This window comes from Oryzias latipes, chromosome 16 (genome assembly GCF_002234675.1).
Source record: "Oryzias latipes chromosome 16, ASM223467v1".
NCBI lineage: Eukaryota > Metazoa > Chordata > Actinopteri > Beloniformes > Adrianichthyidae > Oryzias > Oryzias latipes.
Window position 1 is genome coordinate 19,658,397 of NC_019874.2, and position 19,305 is coordinate 19,677,701.

The 19,305-nt window shown below is 41.2% G+C and overlaps 1 protein-coding gene across 3 annotated transcripts in view; it reads left to right on the plus strand.

The window, feature by feature from the left end:
• Positions 1-19,305, plus strand: part of LOC101164674 (glutamate receptor ionotropic, NMDA 2D) — a 66,332-nt gene that overhangs the window by 19,038 nt on the left and 27,989 nt on the right. For 2 of the 3 annotated variants that reach the window (XM_023964578.1, XM_023964579.1), the window contains exons 2-8: positions 3,651-3,991; positions 4,160-4,366; positions 5,205-5,471; positions 8,670-9,076; positions 10,207-10,321; positions 18,438-18,643; positions 18,958-19,126. In XM_023964578.1, the coding sequence (XP_023820346.1) occupies positions 3,704-3,991; positions 4,160-4,366; positions 5,205-5,471; positions 8,670-9,076; positions 10,207-10,321; positions 18,438-18,643; positions 18,958-19,126 (1,659 nt within the window). In that variant the 5' untranslated portion in view covers positions 3,651-3,703. The remainder of the gene's footprint in view (positions 1-3,650; positions 3,992-4,159; positions 4,367-5,204; positions 5,472-8,669; positions 9,077-10,206; positions 10,322-18,437; positions 18,644-18,957; positions 19,127-19,305) is intronic. The other variant, XM_023964580.1, reaches the window with a different exon arrangement.

Here is a 19,305-nt window from a genome sequence, read left to right on the forward strand (position 1 = left end):
AGGAAAAAAAAGATTTTTAACATGCAAATACAGAAATATAAACGCTAATAAAAAAATTTTAAGTTTTCATGAATCAAAGATTAGACTCAAGATGGACGGAAAAATGTTGTGTAATTAAAATAAAAAAATCTGGTTTACCTTTTTTTCAGACAAGTGTAATAAATAAAGAAGGAGACCATCTGAGCCAAACGCTGTCATGTGAGCCCGTATTTGTTAGAGTTCATCAGGTCTTAAAGCTAAAATGTGTGAGCAGGTTCTTTTATAAAGACAATTTTTTTCCCCCCATGGATCACACAGGCATATTCCAAGGTGACAAAGGCAGGATTCATGGGGCTCCAATGATGAAAGAGTGGTTCAGGCTGTATCATTTTCACAAATTGTCACGCATGGATTGGCCTCCACAGAGTCCAGACCTTAACCCCACTGGGATTCTTTAGGATGTGCTGGAGAGGACTTTTTGAAGCCCTCCGACTCTCCCATCATCAGTGCTGCACAATAGTCCTGAATGGCAGGAAATGTTGGGGAACTGTAATAAATCAATGCCATAAATGGACAAGTTCCTTGATGTCAGATGCGGTTGTGAGTCAATATTGGTGGTCAGAGCAGACATGGATCACAGCGTTTCAGCTGCTGCACCAAAGTTGGAGTCTTAGCTTTTCTCATGAAACGTAGAAAAATTTGTAAGAGGAATCAAGCAGACACTACGTTTTTCCAAACACAATCTGTGGAAATCTCTGAAATGCAACCAGAGAGATTGCAGATGTACCAGAATCTGTACAACCACATCCAGTTTGTCCAGACGTTCAGTCAGAAGCTGAAAGCAGTCGAACAAAATACTCTAGTGTACGTGTACCTCCAAGCGAATACTGCTTCACCAAAAGCACAACCTATTTTTGATGTGTTTTAGGCAAAAGTGTTCTTCATGAATTGCACATACATCCCTCATTCATCTAATCATTAGTAATCACAATAAGCACATTATGCAGTAAGTAAATCAGATATGATAAGATGCTCAATGATTGTCAAGTACTCGCTGACAATTCTGGAAGATAAGAGACCGGCTCGCCTGTGTGACCAGTTCTCTCGTCGCCTTGATTAGCTGCCTCTGTCAGGCTACGATCGTTGCCGCTCTCAAGTAGTCCGAAAATATTCTTGAAATGATTCTCGTTTGTTGCCAACAGTCCATGGAATTTAAGCTGGTTTGGTGGTGCTGCAAGTGCCTTCAGCAAAGACAAACCAAACAAACCGAGAAGAAGACGAAATACTCTGCATGCAGTAAGCTGCTTATTGCAGCATCTGACGGATTGAGAAGCGAACATGGAATAGTAATGGTTTAACTGGAAGAAAATCAACAAATTTAATCAAAGAAAACGGTTTTACTGAATTTGAAAAAGTTATACATGAAATAAACTTTATTTCCCTTTTATTCTTCTCTTTTGACTGACATGTTGCATTAAAGTACCACTTGCACATCAATAAGTGATTCCTCACCTCAAATCCTGCTCAGAGAAATCCATGCACCTTTTTGGTTTATCGATCCCAAATCAAAACTTGCCCTGATTGCAGGCCCTTGCCACATCCACTACATTTGCAGTTAACGCCACTGAACAAGAAAAGGCTTTACAGAACGGAGAGGATGTTTTTTTTTTAAACCCAGAGGGAGAAATATACAAAAATGTGAACATTTGCATTTTAACAAAGAATTAATTTACCCTTGCAAATCAAATAAAGCATTAATCTCTCCCTCCCACCCTCTGCTTTCTGGTGTGTGTAAGTGCCTCTCATGGTTTTTATGATTCAGCTTGCAGAGTTTATAATGAACTGTATAGTATGATATATTTAGATGAGGATTGTATTGTAGTTTTCTTGTGCTGCACATCAGTGAAAGACCGTTTGATGAGCCCACAGCAGACTCTGCAGGGAGGGTGGGTACTGTAACTAGTGATGCACTGTTCGTACTGCCGGCACGCATGAGTGTGGTGGAGTAGCGCACGCTGGTTGAACAGTGCAATGTGAACACCTCATGAGAGTGAAGAAGTGTGACAGCCACAAAAGTTAATGACTCAGAGCTCTTTGCCATAGAACACACCGCCACCAAATGATATGATGTACCATATTCCTGCAGTTTCATTTCTGGCTTACTCATTTTCTCCATCTGTTCTTTCCATCTTTTTCTGCCACATCACAGAACCCAAAAAAATTTAAAAAACGACAAAGTCCTGTTATGCTTTCTCCCTCCGTCATTATTACATTCCCCTTTTCCCGTCTCCTGCTAACAAGTCTGGCTCTAACAATGTTTTCACACCTCCATCTCCTTTTCCTGCTGGCTCTCCTTTTCTGTCAGGCCTCACGCACACACGCAGACATATAGCCCTGTCACTCAAACAGTAGGTTTGGGGCTATATTTGCTAAAGCCAAACACGCATACACATCCAAGTAATCAATATTCCTGTTCCCACTGCTCCCCTGTCATATTCTATGCCTCTTTTCTCTGTACCTTCCTTCTTTTTCTGCTCCGTTTTTCCACCAAGTTAGTCCATCCAAACGCACACACCCTGTAGTTACAGACCTTTTCATTTCCATTCCCTTGATGGCTCATAACTTTTTTTCTTTTTTTCATTACCCCAATCCCCCCCCCCCCCCCCATGTACATTCCCACTCTTTTTCATTCCAAAGACTGATCAGGGTCAAATAATTAGCAGAGTGTAAAGAAGACATGGGAGCTTATATTGGGGGAATGGGGAAAATGAGGTACTAAAAGGAATGATGGGGGGGGGGGGGTTCTTTCTAGGGAATATGATGTCAGCAGGGGCTTGTTAATCTATGCAATTGTGTTACCTGAAGCCAAGAAAATTGGGAGAAGACATGGGGAACGTTGGAAGACAGGGGAAAAAGGAGGAAGAGAAGGAGATGGGGGGGCATTTGGCAGCAGAAGTAAATTGATAATGATGTGCTATGTTTGTGTTGGTGTGTGTGGCTCCCACATTAACCCTGCTATCTCCTAGGAAGTCATTATCTGTCTTTTTGATTGTGTGTGTGTTTCTGCGGACCATATTGACCCTCATATCTCAAGCATTAAGCAGCTCACCTTGTGTCATTCAGCTTTTTTTGCACATTTGTGTGCGCAGCCGTTTAGATGCATGACAGAGTCTCATCTTAATTGTACTCATTTGTGCAACACACACCACCTCCACCCATGCTTATTTTCTGTTAAATCTCAGTTTCCACTTAAATTCTAGGTTTCCTCGTATTCCTCCTTTCTTCGCCTGCAGCCTAAATAGCATGCATTTTATCTTCCGTCTTGTCTTGTTTTCTTCCTGTCCTTCTATTGTTTTTCCGCTATGCATCCCTTCTTCCTCACACCCCCCCCCCTTTCTGAGCTAACTTTTATTACCTCATGATTGGTTTCTGAGATGGTTATGCAGTCTTGCCTGCATGCAATCTCTAATCAGTACTTTCCCTCTAAAGCTGTCTGCACCTTTGCGCTCTGTCTTTCAAGCTGCATATACCTTCACTTCTCCACTTTTTTTCTTCCTTGATCTGATACCTTTCTCAGTGAACATGATTAAAATGAGGAGTTTAACCTAATCTTGACTTCTCCCTTCTATTCACCTTTTTTCCCTTCTCCCTGCTGTGTCTTTTTCTTTCAGGCACCCTCTCTTAGAGAGATATATATCTGCCCCCCTCCCCTCGGCAGGTTGCCATGGTCGCTATACCTACTCTTTCTCTCCTATTGGTCCTGGCAGAGTGGGCAGGTCTGGTGGACGCGTCCCCCCACCTCCTGCTCCGGCCGAGTCCGCGGGAGCGTGATGCGGGGACTATGATGAACTTCAACATTGCTGTGATCCACGCCGGTGCCACAGTGCAGGCAGAGGCAGCAGTTGCAGGGCCTGGGGGAAGGGTGCTGTACCCCGGCTTTGGCCGGGTTTATGGCTCCTTGGGGGAGAGTGTGGTCACCCAATGGGGCTCTGCTAACGTCATCTGGCTGCAGGTTAGACACAATGTTCTATTTCAGTCTCACTTGAAGGAGGAAAACATTCATCCATTATTTGCTCTCACCGAGCTGAAAGGCTGTTCTGAGTTTCAATACACCCAGTCCCAGTCGGTCAGCATAACTTGCTTTTTTTTTTCCTCCTTCATCTAACTCTTCATCTCTCAGGTGAATGACAGTAGTCCTAAGACAGTGCTGTCCCAACTGTGTGAACTGCTGGCGGCGCGGCCCCTGCAGGGTCTGGTGTATGAAGAGGAGAGACCTCCTCGCACTGCCTGGGGCCCTTTGGCCCCAATGCTGGAGTTTGTCTCTGCACAGACAGGATTGCCCATAGTGGCTGTGGGAGGAGGAGCAGGCCTGGGGAGGATGCCACAGGTAGGAGGAAGGGTGGCGGTGGGTGGCTAAAGGGAGAGGGGTTGCAGATTTTGTGATCGAGTACGTTTATGTGAGGCAAATCTACTGAACAGTGTAGTTATAAAGGTGAGCAACAGCAAGTGAAGCAAATTTAATCGGGTGTGCGACCTGTCCTAAAGTCAGGCCGTGAACAAAGCTGCAGGAAAAATGAGCTATTAATTGCCAGCAAAGCTGAGTACTGTGTGATAAAACCCCAGTCTAAAGAAAAGGTGTGAGGATGGCTGCATGATGGAAGAGAAAGTAAATGTTTCTGATCTGCAGAAACTTTGATCTGTAAATAGAAATGACTCACTTTTGCAGTGCTTCTGATGGTTCTGTCTGAGAAACAACGTGTTCACGCGTGTTTGTTTATATCTAAGGTAGGATAGTTTTAGTCTTGTTTGTATCAGATAATCAGTGTAGCATTTATTTAATCTTTAATTATAGAAATGCATAAAACAAAAGAAAACTATCCACTTTAGCTGCTGACTCTTGAAGAATACATTGCACCACTTTGACAAAGTAGTTTTGAAGAATTAGGCTATTCTCATCTGCATCTTCTCCCATCAGAGTTTTAGAAATATTCCTCTCTACACGTCACTCGCGTGACTTCAGGCTGTTTGAGCCCTTCGGCTGCACAAAAGCTGCAGCTACACCAAAACCTCAAGCCCCATGATGCCTCTGTGTTGTGCAGGAGAATGGAGAGCATGGCAGCTCTTTTAAGTGAAGCTGTTACAAATAGATTGTAGCATCATGACACAGAAGATTCACTTTCAATGAAAGTGTTTCATCATAACTCTAGTTTGTTTTTATCTTTCAGGAATCAGGTTCCATCTTTCTCCAGTTCAGCTCTTCCACCGCTCTACAGTTGGAGGTCATCTTTGAAGTGTTGGAGGAGTACGATTGGACGGCTTTCTCTGTGGTGTCCACTCGTCACCATGGTTACCAGGACTTCCTGTCTGTGGTGGAAGGCCTGACTGACGGCTCCTTCATTGGCTGGGAGAAGAAGAGCGTGGTGATCCTGAACGTGACTGACGACCCTGGGGGGGCACGCACGCGCAGGCTGCTGAAGGAGAACGAGGCGCAGGTGAGACAGGGGGGAGGGAGGGGGGAAAGAGGGAGGAAAGGGGAGGAAGTGCTGCAACTACCACTGGGGGCCTCCTCCTTCTGACAGGTGGCTTCCCAGCTTTTTCCTTCCTTCTTTGTCACTCCCTCTCTCCCTCCATCTCTCTCCCCTCTCTCCTCTATCCCCTCTGTTCTTCTATCCCTCTCTGCTCTGGCTTTAAGATTTCACTGATGCACCCAAAACCACGACTCCATCTGCATCACAGAGTTTACATTGGGTCTTTTGTGTGAAAAGACTTCTACATCAAAGTACGATTGTTATTACGAAGCTAAGGTTATGAAGTCTATAAGTTAATATCCGTTTGCTGTTGTATTACAGCTCTTATTCAGCTCTATATATTAACTAGTTGCCTTTTATTTATTGAAAGGAGTAGTGGAGTCTAGTGAATAAATAAATTGTGGTCAGAGCAAAACATAATTCAAAAAATATATCCTTAAAAGTCATTTAGAAACTTCTGACTTGGGGTGTAACGATTTATCGACTTAGTTTTATAGTCCTACGATCCAATAGCTCGATCTGGCTGAGGCAAGTTGTTCAAATAAAATTGAATCCAATCGAATTGACCTATACCATTGTAAAGTCCTTTCAAAATACCATTTGGATTGCAGCATGGTAGGTTTATTTTACTAAAAAGAACCAAGAGCCATCACAGCGGACAACACACATGAAGAAAAAAATGATCAAACCATCATTATAGTCCAGTGAGTGGAAGCACTTGGAATTGTGCAAAAATGCGACCATACAGTGGGGAAGCATGTTCTAATAATGTTCCCTTGAAATTTCTTTATGTGGAAAAACAACAGTGGGCCAGTTATTTATCTCAGTTACGTTGGTTGAAATTTTGGCGAAGGATGTCCTGGATCGATTTCAAGTCAGTGAATCGGATTGGTCAAAATGAACCAATATCGTCTATGAATCAACCACTAATTATGAAATGAATCCAATCATTGTTAAAATAAATCATAGCATCCCTACTTCTGACCCATTGCAATCAGTCTTTATGTAGACAGAAATCTACAGATCATGGTTGTTATCCTCTTAAAGAGGATTGCTTGAATCTAAATTTTTCAAAATTGACATTAATTTTTTACTTTTGTCCAGAGAGATTTGTGGTTTTGGCTTGTATTTCTTTTCAAAGTATAGTTGCTTGTTCTCTCCTTCCCTTCACCTTTCCTTCTTTTGTTCCCTTCTGCCATTTCCTCTGTGTGACTCCATTTATCATCATTTTTCTTGATCAACCTTCACCCTTCTGATCTCCCCGTTTAATTTCTCATCTCTGCATTCTTTTTGCCTACTACCTCCATCCACTCTTCCTCCCTCCACCTCCCCTCTCTGCCTAGAGACAAGCTCAGTCTCCTCTGCTGCTTTGCTTTGCATCTCCATCTCTGTTTGGCTGTCTCTCATTCCTGCAGTCCATTCGACCGCTCTGCGCACTCCGCACAAGCCCTGCTCTCCGTTGGCTCAGTTTAGTCTGGGTCTCAATGTCATCGCTAATGTCTCAGCATGGTCTCATCAGCTTTGCTTGTGTGTCTGCGTGTTGCATTCCTCAGTCTCCCCTCTGCTTGTGTCATTGTTAATATAACATACAGCCTGCAGTGAGTAGCCCTTACAAGGAGCTGGCTGCTTTTCACAACAGCCCTCCTCTTTTCGGCCAATAAATCCTTGTAATCACTTTGTAAACACTTGTGTGTGTTGGTGTCCCATGCCCTCTGTTTGTGTGTTGCATTGTTGGGAATGTCTTGTACACGTTGACTATAGTGATTTTTAGCTTAATTACTGCTCAACTTTCATTGTCTATCTCTTGTTCCATTTCTCTTGCAGCATTTGCCTTGTCAGTATTTCTTCTTCTTTTCCCCCCTCTTCGATTTGTCTTCCTCTCTTTCTTCATTTCCTAATTTTCAGAATCGGTGTATGTTTGTTTAAAACTATGACTGTCTCTTTGCCCCTTTTTCTCCAGCCTCCTCCGTTAAGTCTATCATCCTCTTTCTCCTCCCACTTTGTCACTCTCAGTCGCTGCCTAATTCATTGGAGGTTTGTTGGCAAGCAAGCAGGATTGTTTTGCCAAGCCATTACAGTTTAAAATTTCAGTGACGCACAATTTTTAGACTGTTTTCTGTCTGTCCCTCTGCTGCACCAAGCACTTTCTCGTTTTGTCTTTTAACCCCCCCTAACCTGTTGGCATCAGTTTCAATGAATTTCTTTCTATCCAAATGATTCTTCTTTAGAAATATTATTAACATTTAGACTTAACTATCCTTTTCCACCCTCCTTCTCAGCTCCATTTATTTTCCCTCTAATCCCTTAAAACCTCCTCTGGTCAATTCTAAATAAACCATCCCCTCCCCACATCCCTTCTTACCTCAGCATTTGCAGCAAAAAGCTCATTCAGTGTCTCTCACTATACCTCTCTAATAATTCCCCTCTTTGTACGCAACCATTTCCCCACCTCTTTCAAAAATATCTTGAATCTCAATAGGCTCTGATTTCACAAAATATGCCATCTTTTTGCTTTTTTTTCCACTTCCCCCACTCCCCTTTTCCGATCACTATTCCCTTATCTGACTACTTCCCTGCTATTTGCTCATTGTGCCCCTCTTGTTTCCTGTTGTCTTCAGGTTTCTGCATCACCCTGCCTTTAAAGCTCATGTCAGAGTTTAATCTCTCGTCCCTTATTTTCCTTCAGATGTGCTTGGTCCTCGCCCTCTACCGTGTTTTTTTCCATCTCTATCTTCCTCCCTCGTGTTTATTCCTCCACGGTTGTTTCATTCCCCCTCTGCTTTTTTTGGCCTGTTTTCATTATTCATTACAGTAACTTGTTTCATCAGGCCCGAGCTCATTAAGCACTGACCTCCATTGCCTCCTGTAGCTTCAGGTTAGCACACACTCTACGCTGCCTCACAGACTTCTCCGTCTCCTCTATGTGTGGTTCTTCCTTAGAATCATACCCCCAACTTCCATGAGCCTTATCACATCACATTACAACTATCTCTTCTCCTGCATCTCCCAGCATCCTTGTTATTTACAGATATGGCCTTTTCCATCCATCCGTCTCCTCTCCCTCTCAAACGCGCCTCTTCTCCTGCACTATCTGTCCCTCCCTTACTTCTCCTACTCTCTGTCTCTCTCCACATCTCCCCTTTCCCCTCTTTATCTCACTAGTGTGTATGTGTGTGTGTGTGTGTGTGTGTGTGTCTCCCCCTGTCCATGTTCCCTCCCTGCCTTCCTGCTGGCCTCCAGGTGCGCCTGCTGTACTGCTCCCAGGAAGAAGCCGAGCTGGTTTTCCGAGCTGCCTGGGCCGCAGGTCAGGCAGGAGCCTCTCACATGTGGTTTGCGGTGGGGCCAGCTCTCTCAGGTTTGGGCACGGAGAACTTGCCTCGGGCTTTATTTGCCGTTCGGCCCCAGGGCTGGAGGGATGAGCCTCGCCGAAGGATCGCCCGAGGTGTGTCTGTGCTGACTCACGGGGCAGTGGCAATGCGGAAGGAGTACGGAACCACGGGGGGGCCAAACTTTGTCACCAACTGCATGACGGATGCCAATCAGACCCAAAGACTGCGGGGCAGGATGAGGTGAGAGAGAGATAAGAGAACTGAGAAAATGTTTTACAAGAGGAACTAAGGAGGGGAGAAAGAATGTTATTAGGTTTAAGTACAAGTTAGCTGGGAGGCTGCAGACAAAATTTGTTAAATAGGGGAAGACAAAAATAGACTGCATAAGGTGTACTCTATGAAAGGGGATTTGGTTCCTGGCTAGAATTAGTCGGAAGATTTAGTAGTGGAGTTGGTGTCATGGAGAAGGCACACAGGGGATATCTGAATTTGGAGCTGGCTATCGGCCACGCAAAATAGATGTTGTTGGTGCGTGCAGCTGAGAGTTGGCAAAATTACCCCAGCATCTGTGGCAAGCAGACCATGTCTCATGTATATTAATGAGCTGGTTTTAATATATTCCTCATAGTCTGTACAAACACACAGCGGCACGCTCTAACAGGTAGCACAATTGAGTCTGGTTATCATCATGCCTCATTTTTAACATTATTAATTCTTATTCCAGCTATATTTGTGATATTACAGTCACTAAAAATGAGCCAAACATGTAATTAATTAGCTTATTTACTGTAATATTTGTAACGGATGCTGTGCACGATCAGTGTGGCAATTATCATGAGGTGATTAATGGATTCCTCTGTCTGTGTTTGTAAACTACGTCCAGGAACAGAGGTGAACGATGTTTTAATGAATGTTTTTCCTTTTTTTTTGCGCTGCTACCTGCTGTTCAGTGCCTGCAACTGCAAGCAGCTGTTCTATCAGCAGCTTACTCTCAAACAACAACTTAAAAACGACCCTGGATTTTTTCTTGTAAGATGGCATACTGAGACAATATCAAGGGCTATCCACTGTGATTATCACACTAGTGACTGCAGAGGAGCAGCAGTTGTTTGATTTGAAAGATTTTGATGGTTTGGTGTCTGTCGGATCATTTTTCTGGGGACTTGATTAACAGACAAGCCCTGAATGACACAAAAGAGCTGCTGTGATTTGGTTTCAAGCAGAAACAGAAAAGGGCAAAGGTCTTCTTGCAGCAAAGCAAACAAAATAATATTTTTGTTCTTCTTGTATCTTGTTAAAAAATTATTCATCAATAATAGTATTTTGCATCTCATTCTGTCTGTTTTCATTTCTGTCCATCAACAATGCAGATATTTTAGCAACATCACACTTGGTGGGCGAGACTACTCTTTCAACGTGGAAGGTTACCTGTCAAACCCCTTCTTGGATGTCATCTCTTGGACACCTGGAAGCGGATGGGAAGATGTAAGGATATCATTTCCTAAAATGTAATCTTGGAGTTGTGGATTGGAATGCATGACACGTGTCCTTCTAAGAAGGAAAATATATTTTTCTGATTGTTTGATGTTTAGGTCGTGCTTTATTTTATGATGAAAGATTCCTGATTTTTGCATTAGAACCTAATGAAAGGGATAGTGTTCATATAAACTTTTCTGTTACTGTTTATGCCCAAAGGCAGAGAAGAGAAGCTGCTGACATTTTGCCTGTGCATTGTTTGGCACATTTTTTTTGTTTTGTTTTGCTTTTTAATACAAGTGTGCACCTAGTTGAAGTAAACTTATTAATCCACATACCTTTATGATTGATGGTATATAGCAATTAAAGACATTTGGCATCCTGATTAACCAGTGTTCTAAATCCAGTTCTTTTGTTTTTATTTTTGCTTTGTAGAAAATAAAATCACTCAAGAGTTTGGTAAGATTTTGTGCTAGATGGACAAATAAAAAATCATGACTTGAAGTGAAAGCTTAAGAGAAATTATATGGATCAAAAGTGCCAAAGAAAAGTTCTACTTTCCTTGTGTAAATGCAAAGTGAAACACGTTAATCCATTACCCTCAGCATGTTTGTGAGGCTTATGTGAAGGTTTAACAGATTCAGCCGCGCATGTTGGACAATTCTGCTTCTTTAGCATGAAATGACCTTTTAGTGCTTAATTGGAGAGTGTTTCATTGCAGAGATGATGCATAAAAAGACTGTAAAACAAGACAAGAACTTCAAAAAGAAAAAAAAAAGAGTGCACGTAATGACCACTTGAAATGATTTACCCACACCAAGCTTTACTTTAGCTATTTGCTAAATTCGGTGCTGTGCTTTGGGCTTGTTTGGATAGCAATAAACGCTGCAATGAGGTTCCAAGGTAGCATTTTGGCTGCAGTGTTTTCTTGCAGTTTCTCTGCTCAGTATATAGAAAAGGGAGTTTAAAGTGAATATAGATTCTGTTTTTACTCTTACACTAAAGGTACACTAAAAAACTGCATTAAACCCTATGTTACATAGGGGAATTAAAATACTTTTTTATTGGAAATATATTTGGATTTTCTGTATGTTGACCTGTTTGTGACTCTGTTGTGGTGTGTATGTGTTTATGGAAGCCTGCTCATTTCACTGGTTTAAACACATCCCTAGTCTGACACTTTCTCCTTACATTTGCAAATCTTTGGTGTGAAATGCGGTGCCGATTCGAGTGACACTACGGAATCCTGGGTGTCAACCCTGTCAAATAATTGGGTTTCCTTGTTTTCTTAGTGGTCTAGTCTGCATAACAGTATACCTTACAACTGTAATACAGGAATGCCATGCAGAATCCTTAAAACTGTGGTTTGTTCTGAAATCCCAAGCCTCCTCACCTGTTGGAAATATCCCCGTTTCATACAGAGGGATTTCACACTTGTCAGTGTCAGCGAAGAAAGCGATGCTCATTTTCTGAGCTACACACCAGCTCCTCAATGTCACAGTGAACATGCTAAAAAAAATTACAACCCTCTCAGATTCCCTGCTCTGCAATGGCACAAATTCCAAGGCACCCACACTAGTGCAAACACACACACATTGGCGGTTCTCAGCCTCCTGCTGCTTTTAACAGCCCACCAGAGTCCAGTCTCAGCGTGTCGTAACATGCTGACTCCTGCCATATCCCTCAAATCCCTTTCAATTAGAGCCTCCTGTGCTGGTCCTTCGACTCTGTGCAAACCCAAGGTACGAAACCCGCCCACACGCAGAAGCACACACGCTCGGAGCTACATGCAAGCAAAAACACATGTGCACACAAATGAGGGAGCCTACAGAAAGCTTACAGCATACGCTCCTCGCATAAACCCCATCGCATAGAAACATATGTACTGAAGATAAAATGCCTGCATCTGCCCATTATGCACATTCACAGTGTTGGCTTTCCCTGAATATTTAATGTTTGCTTTAAAGGGACTGCACCATTACTTAAAGCCTGGGAGCACCCAGCTTGGTTTACACACTGCAGACAAGTGGTGAAGGTTGTCCAACACTACTGCAGCTTGTTTCAGTTATGGAGATGGGACCCAAAGTGAGATGTTTTAGGATATTTCAACAATTTAAACACTTTTTTAATGTATTAAGGACACTTTCTGCTGCTAAAGAACACTTTAACACTTTAGTTAAAAGTCTCTTCTAGTCTTCAAACTCTTGCTCTAGGCCATAGCACTTTCTCTGCTGCATATTTTTCTAGCAGTTTAAAGTCTGCATTGTTATTTTTGTTCTGGCTTTCCATTCTGAAGTGTGTGCTTGTGCCTATCTGGATATTTGTCTTACATCTTGCAATGCGCTCTCCAGTGAGCTCAGTCTCTTTCCAATCTGTTTCCCTTGGAGCGTTTTGATTGAATGTCTGTTGCAGAGCTCCGATCGAAGTGCAGTCAAGACATTGTCATTGTTGCCACCGCTTCTACCTCTCTGCCTGTGCGTGCATTTCACTGACGGGCCTGCTGCACAAAGCTGCCAAATTCTACTATATTGGCCTGCTGAAGCACTGACATTCTTTGCATCTTTTTTAAGATGGGGTGTGCATGGCCTGTCTTTATTTTAATGCAAATGCAATGGAATTGCAACTTGCATGAGTTGCTTGTGCAATGTATATGTTGTACTTTGACAACTCTCAGACAGAACAGAGTCAAAACTGGGGCTTCTCCAGCTTTGGCATGCCTTTCAATAGTTTAGTATGCCAGGCATCCAGCACATTCAGAAAGCATACAAAATTACAGAGAGAAAAAAAAAAACACTGATACTTCTAAAATGATTCTTGACAGTTCTTTTTAGGTCAGTGGTGGACAAGAACATCTGAGAATTTCAGCATTCTCCAACAACAAATTCTAAAACTTTGACAGAAATGACAGATTACATCAGACAAACAGCTTGTTTTAAATATAAATATAGCAGTTTCTGCATTGTGTCTTCAGTTTGCTCTTCTAAATCTGGATCAATGAAAATATAACTTTGTCTTAAGACTGCATAGTGACAAGTTAGTTTGAGCTTAAGCCAGTCACTGTAACTGTCACATGAAGCTCAGTCCTTCCACAATTCATTTTTATTGAAATTTAGACTTTATTTTGCTCAGTCTCTGAATATAAATTGCATACACGGATAATTTAGATGCATTAATCAGTTCAACCTTTACACTGACAGACTTCATTATTTATTGTTGGCATCCCACATGAAAATGAATATTTACAGGCCGTTGCTCAAGAGTAGAACAAATAAGCATAATATTACATGTAATCTTTTACCGATGAGGTCAAATATGAGTTCATGATGAAAGAAAGTACTGCATTTATGAAAATGTTTTATCAATTCCTTTTGGATATATAGTTTCTAATTTAAAAAAAAAGTTGTAAAAAAAAAACTATAATTCTTGTAGTGTTACTTTGAATCTGTAGTTGCAACTGCAGTACCTTTGCTCTAGGCATTAGGAAAACACATTTATAAAGACATATATCTGCTTACTGTCTTCCCACGCTACATTAGCTATCATAAGCCACTGGCTGTGGTGATAAATCTTAAAATTAATCTAAAGCAGGAATAAATATGCATGTTAAGTATATTGCTAACCGAAAAAAAGTTTTAAAACTTTTACAAAATTTAAATGAGAAAAATGGGAGAAAATGACCTGAGTTGATTTTGCTTAAACAAAGCAATATGCAAAACCTGCATGTCAAAATAAATCTGCAGCTTTTAATAACTTTTTTGTATGTATCAGCAGTTGCGAATGTACAACTTCTTTGCACCCAAACATTAACACAAAACATGTTATTGAGCTAATCTTCAGTGTCAGTTCTGCTTTTGCTACTCTTTCCTGTGTTTCCCTAAAGTTTATAAAATCCGTTTTGCAGCTTCATGTAGAAATTCACAAAGTATTAATTTACTCTTGTAAATTGGGTTCAGTTGGTGTTGTTTGTTGCTAAAGCTGCTGTGTTGGCTCTACACTATTTTAGTGCACACTTTGTCTATTACTCATATAGTGTTTAGCCCTGCCAACATCTGTCGAACCATTTTTATGTCGCTCTTCCCAAAATAAATACACTTGTGTTGATTACTCTTCTGCAATTAAAAGAGGCAGCCTGAGTTTTGACATCCAGAAATCCAGAGAAGGTTTCTGTGAGGACGGCAGAACAATTAGTTTGCTATTTATCATGAATATGCTTGTCTAATCTAGGATTTATTGAAACATAACAAGCCCACTCATGGCATTAGAATAGGATGTTGGAAGTGGAATTTACTAGTTTTAAAAACCTTAACCCCCCCTAAAAGATGCTAAACAAAATAAGAAGGTATTTTACACTCCAGTTTGTTGAACAAACTGTAAAGATACCCTTTTGTTTTCATTGGCTGCAGATACATGTGAAAAATTACTTTGATTGGATCCAAGATAGTATTACAATAAACTGTGTACATGGGTCCAGAAAAACTTTCTCCGATTTTAACACACGTTTAGATACGCCGCATTTTCAATCTGAACAACTAATTTTGACATGCGCAGAACTATCTTAAATACGGAAAATATGGATGAACGTAAAATCCATGCGGGCAATGCCGCAATGTGCATCCACTCAAAAAAATAACTCATTGGATGAACTCAATTTAATTGTGGGCAGGATTTCCATCCAATAAATATGAGAAGCCCGACCTCTTCCATTCTTCCATGTAATGAACTCAATTTTATCAATGAAGGCAAGGCAAAAAAAAGTAATCTGAGACCGGTCTTTAGCCGATTTGCAAATCCCGCTGACTGATCCACTGAGCTAACACTTTTGTGGCAACATACAGCCGCCAGTATCAACACATAGAATCATTTTTTCTACAAATGAGGTTTGTCGTGTATCGTCTTATTGGGAAAGCCGAGTTGAAACGATTCCAAGCCACTGTACGTTTTTTACGTGGAAAAACACGAACAAAAGTTTTCTCTCTTCGAAAAGTCGAAGGCTTTGAAGGACCAAGAGTCATAGCAGGCATTAGACAAAAGAGCTGAACATTTTAATAGCTGAATGGTTAAAATAGGTGAAAAATTGTAACCGTAAAACGGCAGAATATACTATAAAAAGAATATATAAAGAAAAACAGGAAAACAGCATTCAACATGCGCACAGCATGCCCCTTAGTTGAACTAATTTATTTTGGATTACTGGATTTTATAGGTGAAACTATTAATACATTTTGTGTTAGGTCAATCAAATGTAGATACATTATTTTAAAATAAATATATTTAAATAAAACAAACAGAATTTAATTGTGTTACATGAAAGAAGGGCTTGAATCATTTTTTGAGTGTCTTTGCTGCACATAAATATGAAGGAATAACATCAGTCTTTATTTTCTCTGGACACAATTGGTAACACAAATTCACGTGATTGTATACATGGTTTCTGCGGACTGCAAGGCATTTCTGCATTCAAAAGCAGCTTTCGCCAACTCACATGTCGTCCCAAAGCCGCTCCTCTGCTTGGAGACACGGTACTCCTGAGTCCGGCAGCTTGCTCACAAGTAGCAGCCGGACAGACTTCGGTCCTCCGGAGCACCCTTTCATGCTCCAAACACAAAGTTACGAGTCCGGCTGCTCTGCTCAGAGACATGGTTCGCATGCGTCCTGTTCCCGTCTCTGGAGTGCCACACCATCTATGCATGATGTAAAAGCCAGACCAGTAGTGACCCACAATCGGAATAAATTGTTTACATGCACCACGATCGGATCAACAATCGGCATAACCCACCAATCTCGATAGGAAGGAAACTTTGAATGAGTCTGATCGTGGCAGAGTATTCTGAAAGGTGTGTTTACATGACGCATTTTTTATTCTGATTAGGCATTTATTCCAATTACCTTTGTCCATATAACCGCAGCTTGTGTTTGGTCTATTTGAAGACATTCTTTATGAATAAAATTTCTCTACAGGGTTTAAAACCCACTCCGATGAAAACTGCATTTTCTGTGTTTTGAAAATGTTCTTATGGCATTTTTCAGATGACGGAAGGAAAAGAAAAACAAAGGAAATGAACCTTAAAATTGCATTTCTGAGTATTTCTTTATTCAAATTATTGTAAATCAGTAGCAGACAAGACAAATTCCCCCGGAAAAAGCTTCTAGATTTGACATAGAAGATACTACGGCAAGCAACAAGCTGTGTGTTCCAGTTCATGTTGATGCATGCACTTGTAGACGACTAGTTCAATGTACGACTTCGTTTTCCTCGCCTGAGCTGGCATCTGGCTCAAAACTGCACGGCTGGATAGCTCCAATATTGCTCACCATTTTTGTTGCATCTACCAAGTTATTGTGAATGTGTGAAGGGGTGTAAGCCACCGGGAAAGCGTGTTAACAGATGAATGTCCGGAAGTAAGTGTGGGCTTACTCCATGGCAACGGTCCCGCCCACAACTTGGAGACAAATTTCTAATGAATTCCTGCCGCTCAGCAGAAACTATGTCATAGAAAACAACATTTTTTTTTGTTTTTTGGTGTGGCTAAAACTGGGGATGTTTATAATAATCAAAAGACCCCTGGGATTTTACATTTTTACAATGGTTTAAAGATGATTAAAGTGAGTCTCTGAGCAATATTTCAGTTTCAAATGCATTGAAAATATTTCAGTAAAATGCCGGCTAAAATTCATCCAAGACAGTTTGAGTTTTGTAATTTTAGAATCTTTTACTTGGTAGCCATGCAAACTTTCTTGCCTCAGACAATGAACATCTAAAGACACACACTGTGCTCTGTGAGGAATTTGGAAAGAAATTTAAGCCCTCAGATCCCAAGGACACATAATCACACTGACAACAAAAATAGCCAGAAACTTTAGTACAAGAACGACTGAGTAATATTTGTCGTGTGAACAAAGGCATGTCATCAAAAATATACAACCTGAAGTTTCTTTTTTCTGAAAAGCAGCCCTGACTGAGTCGAATGTTAGCTTGATCAGCATGACAAAGAAAAATACTTTTCAGTGCTTGCTGTAACTTCATTAGAGGGAAAGCTCTTTCACAGGGACAAAGCAATCCACTGCTCAGTGATTCTCTCACAGCGGTCCCTGAGTAATAATAAATGGTTTAAATTTAGCACAAGTTGAGAGGTACTCTAATGCAGAAGTGCAGATCAGTTAAACAGACAATAAAGTCACTGAATCCCAGCAAGCATTGTTTGCCATTCAGAATTTACTTAGCAAGGGATTTGCAAGAATTGATTTAGTAAATTAAAGAGATTACAGAAAGAGTTAGGTGTTTATCTTAATGCTTTTACCATGTTCAGCTCTAAATACATGAGAATGACGTGTGAATCTAAACAGAAGGAGATTTGGAGGTCTGCCTGAAAACTTTTACTGAGTCTGAACTGATGCAAATCATTGGAAAATATTGCATTTTAAATATTTAATTGGTTTTCAGAAGACACTACTTCTCTGCACTTCATAAAAGTGAAACGAGCAAGGAAGTGGAACAAAACAGCACTTCACAGTTGCAGTTTTCTCAGCCCATCTCTGCATTAGATGCTGATGGGTATAACAGTTGCAACTCACATGTTGCGAGTAACTGCATTGCAGAGAAAAAAATGCAAGTTGCACCGGAAATTCTTATAATTTAAAGTACCCTTGGACTGGTGACAAGGCCTTAACTGACCACGATATTAAAGGAGATTGTTCTACTCCAATTAAACTTTTACAGTAATTGACATTTAAAATGGGTTTCTGATGAAGTAAATATGCTTTGCTCCGGCATCTATTCATCATTGAGACAATAAAAAAATATATTAAAAATCTGATGAAGTGTTTTGTTACTTGGAAAACACAGTGAATCCAAAAGTGGCTACATGAACTGATTCTGTCATTAATTTTAAAAGGCAGAAAGATTATTGGAAAAAATGTCAGGCACCTTTGTCAACAGCACTTCCTTTTGTCTGCAGATCTAGAAACAGAGGCTTCGTAGCTTGATTGTTTTTGGTGTTTTTTGTTGAGGACAGCAAAGATGGTGTGCTGATGTATCATTGTCAACAAAGGTTGTAACTTAAAAGAAAAAAACAAACTTGTTTGTGTTTTGGGCTGCTTCCAATGTGTCTCTTGTCTATTCCACTAGGTAGGCTGGTGGGAAAATGGTGTGCTAAGGCTTCGGTACCCAGCCTGGTCGCGCTACGGGCCTTTCCTAAAGCCACCTGATGATGCCCAGCACCTGCGTGTTGTCACACTGGAGGAAAGGCCATTTGTCATTGTGGAGCTTGCAGACGCTGCATCTGGAACTTGCATCCGTGACTCAGTTCCCTGCAGACGTCCCCTTAACGCCAGGTTTGTATGACTAAGATAAAATAAAGCTGTCTTTTTCTGCAATGTGGAATGATTCAAGAGTCTGGAATTAGATTTGACCGCAGAGCAGCTTTATGGTTCATCAGCATCTAAAGGGATCACAGCATCCATTGCACACTGGTCAAACCTGTCACAAAAAGACTGGCCACAAAATCCCATCTCTTTGACTCTTTTATTTAATTTCCCTTCATCTCATCTTATTTTCACACAAATAAGAGTGCAGTTTTTAAATAAGTCTCTTTCATGCCGTACCATTGATTCAAGTTTTTTTCTCCTCCCTTCTGACTAATCTCCAGTGCTATCCATGAGGGAATGGCTCCCTTGAAGCAGTGCTGCAAGGGCTTCTGCATTGACATCCTCAAGCGACTGGCCAAGATTGTCGGATTCACCTACGACCTTTACTTAGTGACCAATGGGAAACATGGGAAGAAAATCGATGGGGTTTGGAACGGCATGATTGGGGAGGCGAGTCTCTATTTGTGTCTTTGTGGATGACTGTGGTTCTGCCTGTCTGCCTGCTTGAAAAATGCGTCCTCGCTTTCAGACCACTAATACATGTGGGTACATGTGAAAGGCTGGTTTGACACCTGTCATTTATCACACACGTGTGCTCACACAGAGACGCCAACATGCAGGCACACATA